We start from the raw sequence: 16,244 nt of genomic DNA on the forward strand, positions 1-16,244 counted from the left end.
GGGTGAAGTTGAAGCTGCTTTGTGTCTGCACTGAAATCTGTGTAAAGATGCAATGCAGAATGAAATCCAGACTAAATTATTGCTGTTCTGACCTTCCTCAGCCCCTAGTATAACACTATGCAGTTGCATTGTGTAAATCCATTTATGCCACCTCTGAGCAGCATTAAACAGTCTGCGTAAAGACACCTAAATGGCACGTCAGAAGAAATTATATTCTTTAAAAAACTTTTTTTTTAATTAAATCTGCCACATTTTTCTTTTTCCACAGTGCATTCTTGAATCACCTTCTCAGTGAAGGATACATACGATTTGGCCAAAATAAGGTATTTTGCTGCCTACTTTTTTGGAACAGTCATCATGTTTGAAGGTGATTCCTTAAAATGCTATCTAGGTAGGCAGCTCGCTAGGTTTTGAAACAGAACTAGTCTTACTCAACTCAACTCAATAAAGACTTTCTAGATAATAAAATCATAGCTTTGGTGAGTGAATTTACTGCTCTCCATACAGTCTTTGCGAACTCGATTATGACTTTAGGCTTTGTGTACTGTATTGGTTTTCCCTTGCTGCCTGACATCCTGTCTCTCTCATTCTCGTCTTGAGGAGAGTCACATGATGTAGAGCTACTGGCAAAGCCTACAGTCTCCAGCTGGGGCCCGTCTAAAGGCAGTAAACAACACACAGAGAAAAAGATCTCACTGTCTCTTATAAACCACTCAATGCTCGGTTATTTGATTACACAGTAAGGGATGCTAAATATTGCCTTCTAAGAACAGAGCCTCAGTATGTCTAAATGCGGCCACATTAAACGCTAAGTGCCCTAGGGAAAAGGTTTGCATTGTTTACGCAGTGGCGTTAATTCAGGGATTTAAAATAAAATGATTTATGCTTGTATATCAAAGCAAAGGGTACAATAAATAAACTTTATCATCGTCAAAATAAATAACTGAACAATATTTAAAACTGTGTCAAATTCAAAATTAACTTTTAATATAATACAATCATTTGTAATTTGTAATAGTCATTTTCCCAAGGTCTGCATTGCATCTTTTCAACTCAGTACCTTGGAATCAATCTTTTAAGTGAACAATACAGTCCAGTTCACTACCATGACTCATGTTTTCCATTCAGGCCTCTCCCTTGTAGCAGAGAGATGTGATTGCTTTTACTACCTTCAACGACTGACTGTGGCATGAGCAAACAGCCTTACAATGCAGGCTTTAAAGGATTATTATTGGTTAGATGAACTTACTGAAGATACTTGAACCCATTGGACGTACGTCTATGACTCAAAAGTTTATGCATGTGAAAAAAAGGCATAATCATGAAACCTAAAGAAAAAAAAAATGAATGACTCAGTGAATGAATCTGAATGATTTAGATGACTTGAATCACTTGCAAAAATCACTGTTCCAGCAATTAGCATGTACTGTAACTGGATAAACTATTAAAACATACAGTGCCTTGCAAAAGTATTCATACCCCTTCATTTTTTTCACATTTTGTTTTGTTGCAGCATTATGTTAAACTGCTTTAAATTACTTTTTTCCCCACATCAATCTATATCTCATACACCATAATGACAAAGCACAAAACAGGTTTGTAACAACTTTGCAAATTTATTAGAAATAAAAAACTGAAAAGATCCCGTTGCATAAGTATTCATACCCTTTTCTGGGACACTCGAAATTTAGCTCAGGAGCATTCATATTGCTTCTAGATGTTACTACACTTCGAGTGGAGTTAAACTGTGGCAAATTCATTTGAATGAGTATGATTTAGAAAGACACACACCTCTTAGAAAAGTTCTAACAGCTGAAAATGCATATCAGAGCAAAAACCAAGTCCTGAGGTCAAGATAACTGCCTGTAGAGCTCAGTGACAGACTTGTGTTAAGGCAATGATCTAGAGAAGAGTTCAGAAAAAAATCTGCTGCATTGAAGGTTCACAGAAGCATGCAACCTCCATTATCCATAATGGAAGACGATTGGAACAACTAGGACTCTAGAAAATGTCTGCCAGCCCCCATCCAATCTGACAGAGCTTGAGAGGTGAAAAGGTGAGGCAAAGAATGGCAGATAATTGCCAAATGCAGATGTGCAGAGCTTGTCACATCATACCCAAAAAGACTTGAGGCTGTAAAGGTGCTTCAACTATGTACTGAGTTAAGGGTATGAATACTAATGCAATGTACTTATTTCAGTTTTTTTTTTTAATACATTTGTAAAATTTGCAAATCTGGTTTTTGCTTTGTCATTATTATGGTGTATGGAGTGTAAATTGATGTGGGGAAAAACTAATTTAAAGCAGTTTAACATAATGCTGCAACAAAACAAAATGTGAAAAAAAATACTTTTGCAAGGCACTGTATCTGCAATAGGCCTAAGTGCAATATAAAATCTACAAGCTGGAATAATGTAGGCTACAGGAAGGGTTCGTGAATGAATCAATAAATCAGGCATGTGATTGGCTAAGGACAAAAAAGCAGGAAAATATACAAAGACAACCCCCCCCCTCCCCCCCGCTCAAATCGTTTTTAAATCAATAAACTCCTTTTAAAATCAATATTTTGTCGAATTATGCCATGTAATAAGCGGGATAATGTAGAGTTTGTCTTACATGTGCTTCATGCGGCCATCAGATTCAGTGAGCTATATATCTAATTTAATAATTAAAATATAATTATTGATTTTTCATTGGACTATATTTTGAAAAGTGTTAACTTACCATCTTATCAGTTAACGGTTAATAATCGGATAATGATTTGCGGTTGTCGGTTGGGAAAATTAACCGAAATGAGCATCCCTAATAGCTAGCAAATACAAGTAAGTTAATGTTAATGCAGCTTAGACATCCTGCCATAGTGGAAAATCACTCAAAATCGATAATCTAATCAATCGACAACACAGTCAAATTAGTAATTTATAGGTTATATATAGACACAAGCAATAATACATACCCAGATCATCCGATCCGGCGATGTTCTTGTCACTATACCACTGTGTAGCGCGAGAGCGACTGAGGTAACTTACACTGCGCAGCAGGGAGCTTGATTGACAGGTGATCTGACCAATCATACTTCGCCATTTGCGAACGGTCGCAAATACGTGACATAGGTCACATTTTCAGGTCGAAAAATCCGGAATTCCGGATTAATCCGGAAAAATCACATCCCTGATAAATGAATCGGAATGCTTTTTTGCGGAACTGATTCAAAGGATTGAGTTAATCAAATCTAACCTTTTTTGAAACAGCAATTATAAAAATACTTCTAAAGTGTTTTATAATGTAGCGTACAGGATGGGTTACTGAATGAAGTGTTAAATGAATCTAAATCGTGGTAGACAGATTCAAAAGTAGAAGATTCAGATTCAGAAATTCTTACAGCTAACATGCTTAAAAATAGCTACATTCATACCAGCTATATTTGGATCCCTTGATTTGCATGTCAATGAATTCAATGAATGCAACCCTACACATGGATCAATTATCAACATCCTGTGGTAAATCTGTACAAGATTAACACCTCCCAAACACACCCTATCCACTGACTAACTCTTGAACTTAATGGACTTAGATAGACCCACAATCCGATAGAGGAGATTACTGGTGCACTGTGAGCACCCTATTTTGCGAGGAAACAGCTAATCCACATCGCCACGCAGACCTTAGTCTGCGCTGCAGGATCTGACTCTAGCAGTCTGGGCTTCCTCCTTCCCACACTAAACTGCAGAGAAAGGTCAAATGTTGGACAGTGGAAAGCATGCTAGTATGGGAAAGACAAATGTTGGCTTTGTCCGTGTGCTACATGACTTCCTGTCACTGAGAACTAGCATCTTGCATCTCTTCATTTCAGAGTGCCCTAATACTTCACGTCTGATCTCCATGTAGGGAAAAATGTAATACAGAGTAAGATGGATGTTCTCGCTGTTCATGGATGCTAATGGGACTCAAAGATTACCTGAACACTCCTCTGCAGCTTCTGACGGTTCAGTAACAAGTGTGACATCTGGAGATCCTGAGGCCATGATGTCACAATCACTGTTGAGACAAAAAAAAAAGAGTTTGTCAGATAAATAACTCCTGAACAGTTATTCTGAAAAACAAGAAAAAATTAATTAAATGAACTGTTTAAAACTGATGAACAACTTTAAAAGATTACTTCGTAGTTATTTGTCATTGCGAGCTAGAACAGAAAACCAAATCTCATAACCTGCGTGTGTAAACAGGATAGTTCACCAAAAAATCTAAATTCTGATTAATTTTCTTTCATTTTCATGCTGTTCCAAACAAATATGGCCTTCTTTCATTTGTGCAAAGTTGCAGTCACATTTTACCATTGCTCTGCGAAATTTTACAACCAAACTCTAATAGTGCTTTATACATTGCTACGCTATTGACAATAGACAACATACTTTTTTTACCAGTCAAATTTAGGCAAAATTAATGTGACCACACTTTAACACTGAACAATTGTTGTGCTTCAAAAGCTTGTGCGGCAAACAGTCCAAAACACATTGTTTGGTTGATGACAACTTTTAGGCTGCGTGTCCACCAGCGTTTCTTCCCAAGGTTAACGTAGAAAGGTTCACGCAGCATAAACTGTCAGTTGTAGAGACTTAAAACTTGGAGGGATGATAGTACTCACACCACCACCAAGACTCGCCTCAATCGGCCTGATGGGGATGCTACAGAGAGCAAAAGTGCGAAAATGGACATAATGCCTGCCGCAAAATCGATTGTTCGATGGATTTTTTTTAAAAACTTACTTTTGCGAACTAGTCCTACATTTTTCACTTGATCGGAAACAAATCAGTGCAGAAAGATTCTCTGGAAAGTTGAAATTTTAGAACGTTCAAAAAGAGCAGGGCACTTTTAGTAAAAAGCCTGTAACTCCTAAACGGAATGAGATATCTTCACCAAACTGAGAACACTTATGTAAGAGCTCAATCTGAGGCCACAGAACAAAAATCGTGGAGCTTGGAGACATGATGGCACTATAATAGGGGGAAAAAAATGGGTATACGTATGCAACCATTTGTCCTATCAAAATGAAAATTGCTGTGCGCAGTCTTGGTCCAAAGTGCCACAAGTGTCTATAAGGACATTTGTGTATCTAAAAAAAAAACATGACATTGGGCGATGAAGTTTGAGCTCCACATTAGACAAGGTTAACATATGCGGAACTAAACTCAGTTTGACTCACGGAGTCACGGCTCAAAGGTCTGTGAAATCTGAAAGAAATCAGCCACTGGGCTGGGCCATTTTTCAAAGGTGTAAACGATTGTACACTGCACGTTTTTTTGCACATACACGCAATATTCATATCATATGATAGAACTCCTTATTCTGGACAACTTTTCCTTTAGAACCACTGCTGTCAATCTGATCATTTGTTAAATGATCGAGAAGATGTAAAAAACTTACTTTTGCTAACTAGTCCTAGTCCTGCGGTATAATTCTCTGGACTATCTAGTTCAATAATTATCAAAAAATGTTAAAATTTACTCTTTGGGAAGCTATAACGGCATTGTTTAGAAAAGGGGCCTATCCAAATTTACCCAAAAGCCAATAAAGCCTAAAGGAAAACTCAAAACTTCACAAAACCTGGTGAACATGTGCGACAGGTGATTCTAAACATGCATGCAAAGTTTTAAAGAGATCGGCCCACAGCTGGTGCTTTAACAGTCATAAACGTTAAAAAACATAATATTTCTATGGCAAATTTCCTGGATAATTCCTTTTAAAATCATTGATTTAGGTGGTTACAGGCTTGCCAAGTAATGTATTTTTCCATATGTGCTTGAATGCCCTAAAGCACTTCTATATTTTGAAATTATTTTTAATGGGATCGCCACTTTTTTTTCTCAGTGTCGAGAGTTCAAGAATGTTCAACTTTGGGTAAAACACAGGGGTCATCACTGTCACTTTCATCAGCCATCCAATCACAGTGGAGTGGAGGAGGGGAGGGACAAATTCCACACTGACCAACCGCCACATCCTGCTGGTACAACAGCAACACAGACGACAACATGAAACACAACAATGGAACAAAATCATTAAAAAAAAAACGTCCAGAGCAAGTACTTTATACTGCATAAACATTTTAATATTCATAAATACACTGCAAAGTCAGATACTAGGTAACACTTCCATGGATATTCCATATCATAGCAGCCAAAGTGTCTCAACTGAAAAAAGCTGCGCCTCAGAAGTGCTCTCAGATGCTTTCAGAGTTTTTAGCTGGCTAAAAATGCTTTAGTGGACGTGTTGATTTTTTGGAAAGTAAACAGCATCAGCCTCCATTTATTTTCCTTATTTGGTTAATTCTTCTTTTATGGGATTGGAATGATATGAGAGTGAGTAAACGATGACAGCATTTGGGTGTTGCTTTAAATACAAAAATTCTTCAATTGTTGATGTACCTTGGGTTCAGCAAAGATGCTAAATACTCACTCTATTAGGGTTCCTGATTTGGCTATATATGAAACTTACAATGTAACATAAGTTCACAACAATACACTAAATATGACAGTTGTTATTATTAGACATTTTTAAATAATGAATATTTAATGAACAGAAACTGTTTAGGTCTGTCTTCTACAGTATGTTTGTCTGTATTATCCTTTATGAGAGTGCATCCACACCCATGGCAGAGGGTTTTTAGCACCCAAAGACGGACAGGAGGCATTGGTGATAAGCCAATGCTGACTCATTTAGATTACAACATAGGAGCCGAGTCGCTCCAGTAGATCCACCGTATCTGAAGTAGCAGAGCTGCTGATACTAGCAGCCCAAAACAGATTCCAGACCAGCTGAGGCCTCAGTATTTGTCCTGATGAGTGTCTACAGCCTAATCCTGGATCAGACTCTCCTCTGGAACAACTCCAGCTCTCAAGGAGGAAACTCTCAAACAGTATCTATGACAGACGGCTGCAGCTCCAGGCCGGACGAACGGCCAAACAGGATGTGAAGGCAATTTTCAGTCTGGTTTGACATGCGTCAGTTTGACAAGGATTATTCCAGTTTAAAAAAGGCAAGATATATGACTCTTTGACCGGTTCACTTCTCCGCTGATGGCAAGCAACTATTACAATGACCTATGTAAAGTCATTTCCAAAGCCTGTTGTTTTAATTTTCTCCAAAAAAGGATATATTTTATATACAGTTAAAAGTTCTACAGAATGCTCACTGATGCTTCAGAAGCAAAAACGATGCATTAAGAGCTGGAGGGTAAAACTTTTGAATTTGAAGATCAGAGTAAATTTAACTTATTTTGTCTTCTGGGAAACATGCAAGTATCTTCTGTAGCTTCTGAAGGGCAGAACTAAATGAGAAAAATATAAAATATAAATAAGTATAAATATGACATTTAGGAAAAATAAGAAAAATTTACACATCCTCATTCCGTTCAAAAGTTTTCACCCCTGGCTCTGAATGCACAATTTTTCTTTCTGAAGCATCAGTTAGCTTTTAAACCTTCTGTAATAGTTGCATAGTCCCTCTGTTGTCCTCAGTGTAAAAAGATGGATCTCAGTAATTGTGGGAAAGGGTTCAAACACACAAAAATGTTGAGAAAACAAAGAATTTGTGGGATCTGGACTTTTAGCGAACAGCAGGCAGTTTAACTGCTCAGGACAAACAAGGGACTCATGAACAACTACCAAAAAAAAAAAAAAAAAAAAAAAAAAAAAACACAGCTCAGGCAACAACACAGTATTAAGTGTTGTTAACATAACTATTATTTTCTCTTGTGGACTATATGTAAACATATTTTATGTGAAATATCTTATTCAGGTCAGTACTAAATAAAAAATAACATGCTATTTGTATGATCCCTCTTATTTTGGTAGAATATTTAACGCTTGGCAGATTCTGCAAGGTGTATGTAAACGTCAACTGTATTGCATGCAATGTCCAAAATGTAATTGTGGTACAAGTAGTTGCACATCTATTCATCCATACCCTCATGTAGCCAACACATATGGCATTTTGTCATCACTCCCACCCTTACTTGTACCACTTCCTGTACTCTACTCATCCCACCATCCACTTCCTTCCTGTGAGAGTAACATTAACCAGGCTCAGGCTGGTTTCTGCAACATTCTTTCAACAACATAACAATAGAGAAAAAATGCCAAATATTTTCTACTCAAAAAGGTTTGTGCAGGGCATTCGTGACTGTTTTGTGATGTGATAGTCTTCATATCAGACTTTCAAATGTGTTTATCTTTTAAATGTAAGCAACAGGCCACGTGACCGTCACAGCTATATATAATTCAGATCCCTAATATTTACATACATATACATATATATATATATATACATTTATATACATTTATATACGTAACGTATATAGGCCTACGTCGTATAATGTTCCGCTGGGCAGCTTATTTTTGAAGTGTTGTGAACACAGCGCACTGGACAAATGTTTGAGTGTGCCCAATAGAAATAAGGCAGCCAGCCAGGCATGGAAGACAACACTCAATGGTAATACTGCTGTAACTTTCACTTATTGAGAAATGTTTCTCTGCTTGCATCAAGCCCGGCCCGCCCCCAAGAGTCATATACCCCAACGTGATTGGTAGGTTCGCTCAGCTCCACACACAACACTGTAAAGTGCCATACATATCGAACTCTCGGGCCGCAGTAACATTAAACTTTCATATTAAGGCGGGGGCCACAAACTATCGTCCTGCGGGCCGTGAGTTTGAGACCCCTGATTTAAACCTACCCCATAACTAAACTTAAACACTACCCTATAAATATCAATAAGCAATAATTAGGAGTTTGAGGCAAAAGTCATAGTTAATAGTGAGAATAGGACCTTAAAATAAAGTCTGACCATTGATCAATAATCATTTTTGCATGTTTCAAATGTTATTCATTTAAATAACATAAATACTGACACTATTGTTTATTCAGAATACAAACAAAAGTAATACTTCTTCTCCCTGCCTGACAAACTATTCAAAGAAAACAATGCACTAAAGTACATCCAGAAGAGCAAAATTAGTAAAACTGAAGTCATCAGTGATTTCTATCTGGCTCACACCTTCAACACGTCTGCCAAACATTGCTTAACAAAAGCTTAACACCGAGCAGCTGAGCCAAATATCATTCATATTCACATTCAACGGCAATACAAAAATAGGCTATTTCACAATTCAACCACAACAACATTTTCTTAGTCACTCTTCCTCTATTTAGTAACCAAGCCCATAGCTATTAGATGAGAGGTTTACTGTTACTTTTCTAAATGATTAGACTTATTTCACCTGGCGGATGATAAAAACATACACAGTGAGGGAGAAACATGAGACATACGCTATTGTCCATAAGTTTGGGAGGGGGTTTTAAATAAAAGTAATACTTTTACACAGTAAAAACATATTAAATTGATCAAAGGTAACAGTAAATTCTTTTAGATTGTTGCAAAAGATTTCTATTTTCAAATAAATATTACAGTTTCCATACAAATATTAGCCAGCACAACTGTTTTTGTCATTGATAATAAAAAGAAGTGTTTCTTGAGCAAGGTTGAGGAAACTTACTTTTAAAAGTAATGCATTGCAATATTGAGTTACTCCCTAAAAAAGTAATTAAGTTACTTAGGTACTTTTTATGGAAAGTAATGTGTTATGTTACTTTGCGTTACTTTTTAAATCTGGGCAGTTTGCTTATTTTTTTTTTATATAAAAAGCTCTATTTTTGGCAAATGTAAAAGCCCTTTCACACCAAAAGCCTCAGACTGAAGGAAAAGTAAATTCATGTCTGTAAAGTAGACCACAAGAAGAAGAAAAGCCAACACTCTTCAGCAAAAACAAATGTTAGTTTTATTTTGAGTAGTTTTTGCTTATTATTATTGATTCGATCATTAAAGGTCAGAAGCAAAGTCACTGGTTAATAAAATGGGATTAAATACATTAAAAAGATACTTGTATTACTTAACATATTTCATTTTTGCAGGTTTGCATCATATTCGGAGTTGCTTTTCACTGGTTTTATTCATTTTTAAAAGTACTGAATCAAATTTTTTTTTGTAAGTGCATGTTCATATTTATTCTAGAACTAAAGTAACATCTTACTCCTGATTTCTCTCAACATGGGGACAGGAGAACTTTCAATCAATAAATGCCTAGGTTCTGTCATGAAACTCTAGATGGCACAGGCTGATGGTTTCTTAACGTAACTGATGATATCACAGGGTTATACGACTTGGCACAAATTGATTGGTTCATGTTGCATACGCAACCAATGAGCTTGCAGCTTGCAGCTATAAATGGCTGTTAGCATTTACTTGGCTATTTTTGCAGCATGCTTTCAGAGTTCCTCTGAAACCCTTCACCTTCCCCAGCTCCACCTGTATAGATCTGCTATGGGTTATTTTATACTATTTGTGCAGCAGCAGCAGTATGTCTTAAATACTCACAGCACTGTATCACCATATGCTTTGGCAGTAGAAAGTTCCTGTACTTGTTTGCAGCAGCAGCAATAATCTACAACTACAGCAATAACCAACAGCAGCAGCAGCATATCACAGTCCCTCCAGAAAAACGCGATTATGCGATCGCATGATTCCATGCATAATCAGCCAAAGTCCGCATATTTATGCGGGGGACGCATTTTTTCAAATACGCCGCACTTTCGCCGCATAAATTGCAGATTTCCGCGCGCAAAATATGCGGGCTTGCATGATTTCATAATCCCATTTCCGTTTGGGTCTTTGTCTTCGTTCTTTCGAGTACTATTGTGGTCGCGCGTTGCCGCGACGTTCTGTCTTGCCTCACTTCATTTTCGCCTGCCTGACCAGTCCACATCAAGTGAACTGGACATCGGGAGATTGTGGAACCGAATATTAATCTGTGTGGCCGTTTGGCCATCCCCGCACTGTTTCAACTGGAGGACTGTGTTTGTGGGGTTCGTATGGTACAATTAGATTGTTGTGTGGATGAAATTATAAGTTGATGTGAGTGGTTTGAGTGTGGTCTGTTTGTTTATTGTTGGAAGCGTGTGCGAGTGTGTATATGTACGAGTGTGTGAGCGTGAGAAATCGGTACTAAGGGTTGTGAGTTTGCGTGATCTTATGGAGTAAATTTTGTTGTGTGTATATTGTTGATGGACCAGGTGTAATGTGATTGCATCTGTTATTTTGTTGCTTTTCTATTTTTGTTGATCAATTTTTTTTTTTGTGTGTGTTTATTGATTTGATTTGATTTATGGTCATTTGATTTTGTTTTTTTTGGTTTTCGTGTTTAGTTGATTTTGACTTATGACTATTTGATTGTATTCTTTTGTGTGTGTGTGTGTGTTTATTGATTTGTGTCAATTTGATGTTGATTTTGTTAATTTTGTTGGACGGGCTAAGGAGTGCTGACCACTCTAGATCCATGTTAATGGGTTCACTGAGTGATTTTGTTCTTCTGATTTTTACACGTGTCATCTGAATACATGTGTGTTTGTGGTGAAATGAGTACATTAGTGTACGTTTGAAGTGCGTAGTGAAGTGGAATTGGGGTAGGTTGGTTATTTCTCCTTGCCATCTGATGTGTTACTTTTGATTTGTCTAATTTGTTTATTTTTTTGTTTTGATTTGAAAGCCATATTAACCCCTTGTGTCCTAAATTGTGTCTGTGTGTTTAGCTTTTATCCCAGTAATAATAAAATATTGTATCTTTTTTTCTATATTCACGTCTCTGCTCTATTCTTGTGGGAACAGACCTGGGTGTCTTTGACCATTATTTCCCTGGGAGAGATTCCCAGGGTGGAGTAGTCGATGTTATAATTATAGGCTAATTGAGTCCAGAATAACGAAATTCACTCCTTACGGTGCTACATCTGGCAATAAGGGTGTTGGGGGAATCACTTTTTTCTCTCTTTTTCACCAAACCGCAGTTTTTGCAAGTTCCCGCAGTTTTTGCAAGTTCCCGCAATTTCATCGCATAAAATTGCATAAATATCCCGCATATTCAATCGCATTTTTTAAGAAAACGTGCCGCATAATCAAGGATTTTTGCCCGCAACAATCACAAAAAAACGCCGCGTTTTTCTGGAGGGACTGATATCAGATCTATTCCGCCAAGACCAAGTACATTAACATTGTCATATCCATTGCCATACTAAACTTTTCCGAGAGTTGTCATGAAAGAACTAGGGAAAAAGTCACTGGCATCAATTATTTGGAAGATTAACTCTATTCTTATAAATTAAAAGGTAATGCGTTACTTTAATGCTTTACTTTTATCCGAAAAATTATCCGATTTCGTAACTCTCATTACTTGTAGTTATTGTTCTTGAGCAGCAAATCGGCATATTATAAAGATTTCTGAAGGATCATGTGACACTGAAGACAGAAGAAGTGATGCTGAAAATTCAGCTTTGCATCACAGAAATAAATTACATTTTAAAATATATTAAAATAGAAAACAGTTATTTGAAACGTCAATAATATTTCACAATTTCTGTATTTTTGATCCAATAAATGCAGCTTTAGTGAGCTTACCAACATCAATCTTTTGTATGGTACTGTATATAGCAATTATAACATTATAAACTTATGACTGATGAACTCATTCAACTTGTGCCAATAAGCAGTGCTGCCTAGTAGAAACCGCAAAGCAACATACTAAAACCAGTCTGCAGAGGCAAGCACTCTTCACATTTCCTTTAGAAAATGTAAAAATACATTGAACAATTTACACAAGAAGCCCATTCAACAGACTAAGGCCATTCTTTTATGAGCTAAACTGCATGCTGCACATCACATGAGACCAGATAACAACAGTCAGGTAATGAGAAACAGTCTTCCTTACCATTTCATATCTGTCCTCCACTGCCTAACAGAGACCAGATTTGCAGTTTCATACACACTAATGCTTAACGTGTGGTGAAGATTTGTTCCAGTGGTTAGAGGGGCTGGTGTGACATCAGAGCACATGGATGACCCGTACTCGATGTCATCAGATAGCGCTCGTTCATTTCCTCTGTCTATCTCAGGGGAAGCGCATATAAAGTCTGCTTCACAGATTCACAGACGAGTGATTCACAGATAGCTTATGTTGGCTTATAAAAGAACGAGACAAGAAAAACCACAGACACAAAGAAGAGTCACAGCTAACCCATAAACACACCATCAAACACTAATGCTGAGGGTATTCAAATGAATAATAAACATACATACACATAGTTAGTGTTAAAGGGTGGGATTGTGAAAGTCACGTGACACCATTATGGTCAGTTGTGCAGCATCTCTTCTGTCTTTAAATGATTGTTTCAAGCAGTTCTTTTACTTATTTATTCCACAAAGGATTGTAATTTTGTTTGAGGAAGTACAATAGCACTTTATTGTTGTTTTTCAAATTCCAGAAACTCTTTGACCCCTTTCAGGTCAGCATTGTGTGGCCTGTGTGTCAAACACTAGATGAAGGACCACCTGGGATTGTTCACACAGCTGGTCTTGTGTCCACACCTCTCCTTCACAGACAGTTTTAGGTCACAAAGAAAATAACTCTTACAATAAAGTACTGTGGCAGTAGCATGGTACAGTCATACTTTGGTAGTGAGTTATTACTATACTGTATGTTACATGATATTTACATAAGGGGCTGCAAAGAACAGCACAATCCAAGGTACTTTGGTTAATTTTAGTTTGAGAAAAACTCTTTAGAAGTAAACATAAGAAGTAAACACTCTTTTGATATTTTACACCATCATGTGACCCTGGACCACAAAACCAGTCAAAAGGGGTCAATCAAAGCTGAATAAATATGATGTATGATTTGTTATGATAGGACAATATTTGGCCAAGATACAACTATTGGAAAATTTGGAATCCTAGGGTGCAAAAAAAATTGAAAAATTAAGAAAATCGCCTTTAAATTTGCCAGATGAACTTCTTAACAATGCATATTACTAATCAAAAATGAAGTTTTGATATATTTACTTAATATCCTAATGATAATTGATCATTTTGGCCCATATAATGTATTTTGGCTATTGCTAAGACTGGTTTTGTGGTCCAGGGTCACATATGAACAGGCAAGTCCATCTACTTAAAAAATAAAGTGTGTAATTCTTTGATGTTTAAATGTTTTCTCTATTTCAGTGCAGATTTGACTAGAAGTAAGCCATCTGTAGGCCCCTGAAAAGAGCATCTCGACCAGCATAACCCAGCAACCAATAGCGCGAGTTTAGGCGGGGCTATCTGTTTTTTTGACCAATGGTAGAAACGTCAGTAAGCCTGCTTTAAAAAAAGCTGCTGGTGTGAAATTGAAATTGTCTGAAATTGTGTACTTTCTGAGTAGCTACTAAATCTGAACATACTTTGAATATGGGTAGTTTCAGACATATCAACATCTGCCATGTTGTTTCTATCATGTAACCTACAGTACCAGCATCAGTTGCATTGCTTCACTGCCATTCACAAATCCTCTTCTGTGAGCTCATGGGATAGTAGTGTCCATCAGATGCACACTTCACAATCCCGGAAATAGTAGGTCATTCAGTACTTTTCGCCTACTTTTTAATACTATGAATTGGTGTGTGCAATATATGTGATCCTGGACAACAAAACTAGTCGTAAGTAGCAATAGGCAAAAAAAAAAAAAAAAAACACTGTATGGGTCAAAATTACAGATTTTTTTTAATGCCAAAAATGGGCTATTAAAGGAACACTCCACTTTTTTTGGAAATAGGCTCATTCTCCAACTCCCCCCGAGTTAATAAGTTGATTTTTACCGTTTTGAAATCCATTCAGCCGTTCTCCTGTTCTGGCGATCTCACTTTTAGCATAGCTTAGCATAAATCATTGAATCCTATTAGACCAGTAGCATCGCGTTCAAAAATGACCAACGAGTTTCGATATTTGTCCTATTTAAAACTTGACTCTTCTGTAGTTATATCGTGTACTAAGACCAGCGGAAATGTAAAGCTGCGGTTTTCTAGGCCGATAAGATTAGGAACTACACTCCCATTCCGGCGTAATAGTCAAGGAAGTTTGCTGCCGTAATATGACCGAAGCGGGCGCAGTAATATCACACAGCACATGTGCAAATGTTTACTTCCGTCAACATATCCAACGTGCATGCACAGCACAGACAGCGTTCCTCGCCATGGAGACATTTGTGAGAGACGATTTAGAAGATATTTACTTTGGTGCAGATCCTGAACCGTATCAATTTGAACCAGAATTCACTGAAGCTGAGGGTTTGGAAAGAGGACTTGGATGCAATGCTGCATCCTGCAGTAGTAGATTTTTTTTTTCCGGTTTGACAAAATAAACTGGAAAAAACCTCACACGCCGAGAGTACCTAATGGCCAGCTGTCGCAAGAGTAAGTTATTCCTGCAACCACTACAATATATAATATAAAGATTTTGAATGCAAACTGTCAGTTTGCAGTTTCAGGCTTATATTTATGATGTACACGTTTACTCAAAACTAACTTTAAAACACCACCGACTGTTCGCAATAACTTTCTTTTGCAATCACACATGGAATTTGGTCATAGCAAATACTAAGCCAACTGTTCGCCGAAACCTAGTTGTCAGGGATTGCATTTCACAGGTAACGTTAGCCAACAATAGCCATTAGTCATGTTACACTTACATGCAATGCTCCTCGTTGTCCTGTCTGTAACGTTACTCTGAAGATTGTTGGGATCGCCGTGTCCTTTAGACGCCGTGCTGTAGTACCGGTAAAACTATCCAAATAGTCATCCGGTTGAAAATGCTCGGAGCAAACACGCCATTTCTAAATCGTTTCTAACGGTGTTTTGAGATCCATGTTGAGAGCAGCCAGCCATTGATTCATTAGTCGGAATTGCTTTTTTTTTCGTGGGAATTCTATGAAAGATGGTAGTAGAGTACATCTTCGACTTACTATCACAGCCCCTTACAATGCACATAACCATAGCTAATCACACACAGGTAAATCCAGCCACTAACAATTTACCAGCTGCAACTCTGACAGCTGCAACAACCGGAATTACACAAACTTAGTGCCGGTCACATTGGAAGTTACCTAGCTGGGATCTAATTTCAGGCGCTGTGTGATATTAATGCGCCTGCTTCGGCCATGTTACGGCAGCAAACTTCCTTGACTATTACGCCGGAATGGGAGTGTAGTTCCTAATATTATCAGCCTAGAAAACCGCAGCTTTACATTTCCGCTGGTCTTAGTAGACGATATAACTACAAAAGAGTCACGTTTTAAATAGGACAAATATCGAAACTCGTTTGTCATTTTTGA

General features: G+C 37.4%; 1 protein-coding gene across 4 annotated transcripts in view; it reads right to left on the reverse strand.

Moving 5' to 3' along the window:
- Positions 1 to 16,244, reverse strand: part of LOC141288308 (uncharacterized) — a 79,953-nt gene that overhangs the window by 38,831 nt on the left and 24,878 nt on the right. For all 4 annotated transcript variants that reach the window (XM_073820430.1, XM_073820432.1, XM_073820431.1 and 1 more), the window contains one exon: positions 3,959 to 4,038. In XM_073820430.1, coding sequence (XP_073676531.1) covers positions 3,959 to 4,038 — 80 coding nt within the window. The remainder of the gene's footprint in view (positions 1 to 3,958; positions 4,039 to 16,244) is intronic.

Source organism: Garra rufa, chromosome 16, assembly GCF_049309525.1.
Source record: "Garra rufa chromosome 16, GarRuf1.0, whole genome shotgun sequence".
In the NCBI taxonomy this organism is placed as follows: Eukaryota; Metazoa; Chordata; class Actinopteri; order Cypriniformes; family Cyprinidae; genus Garra; species Garra rufa.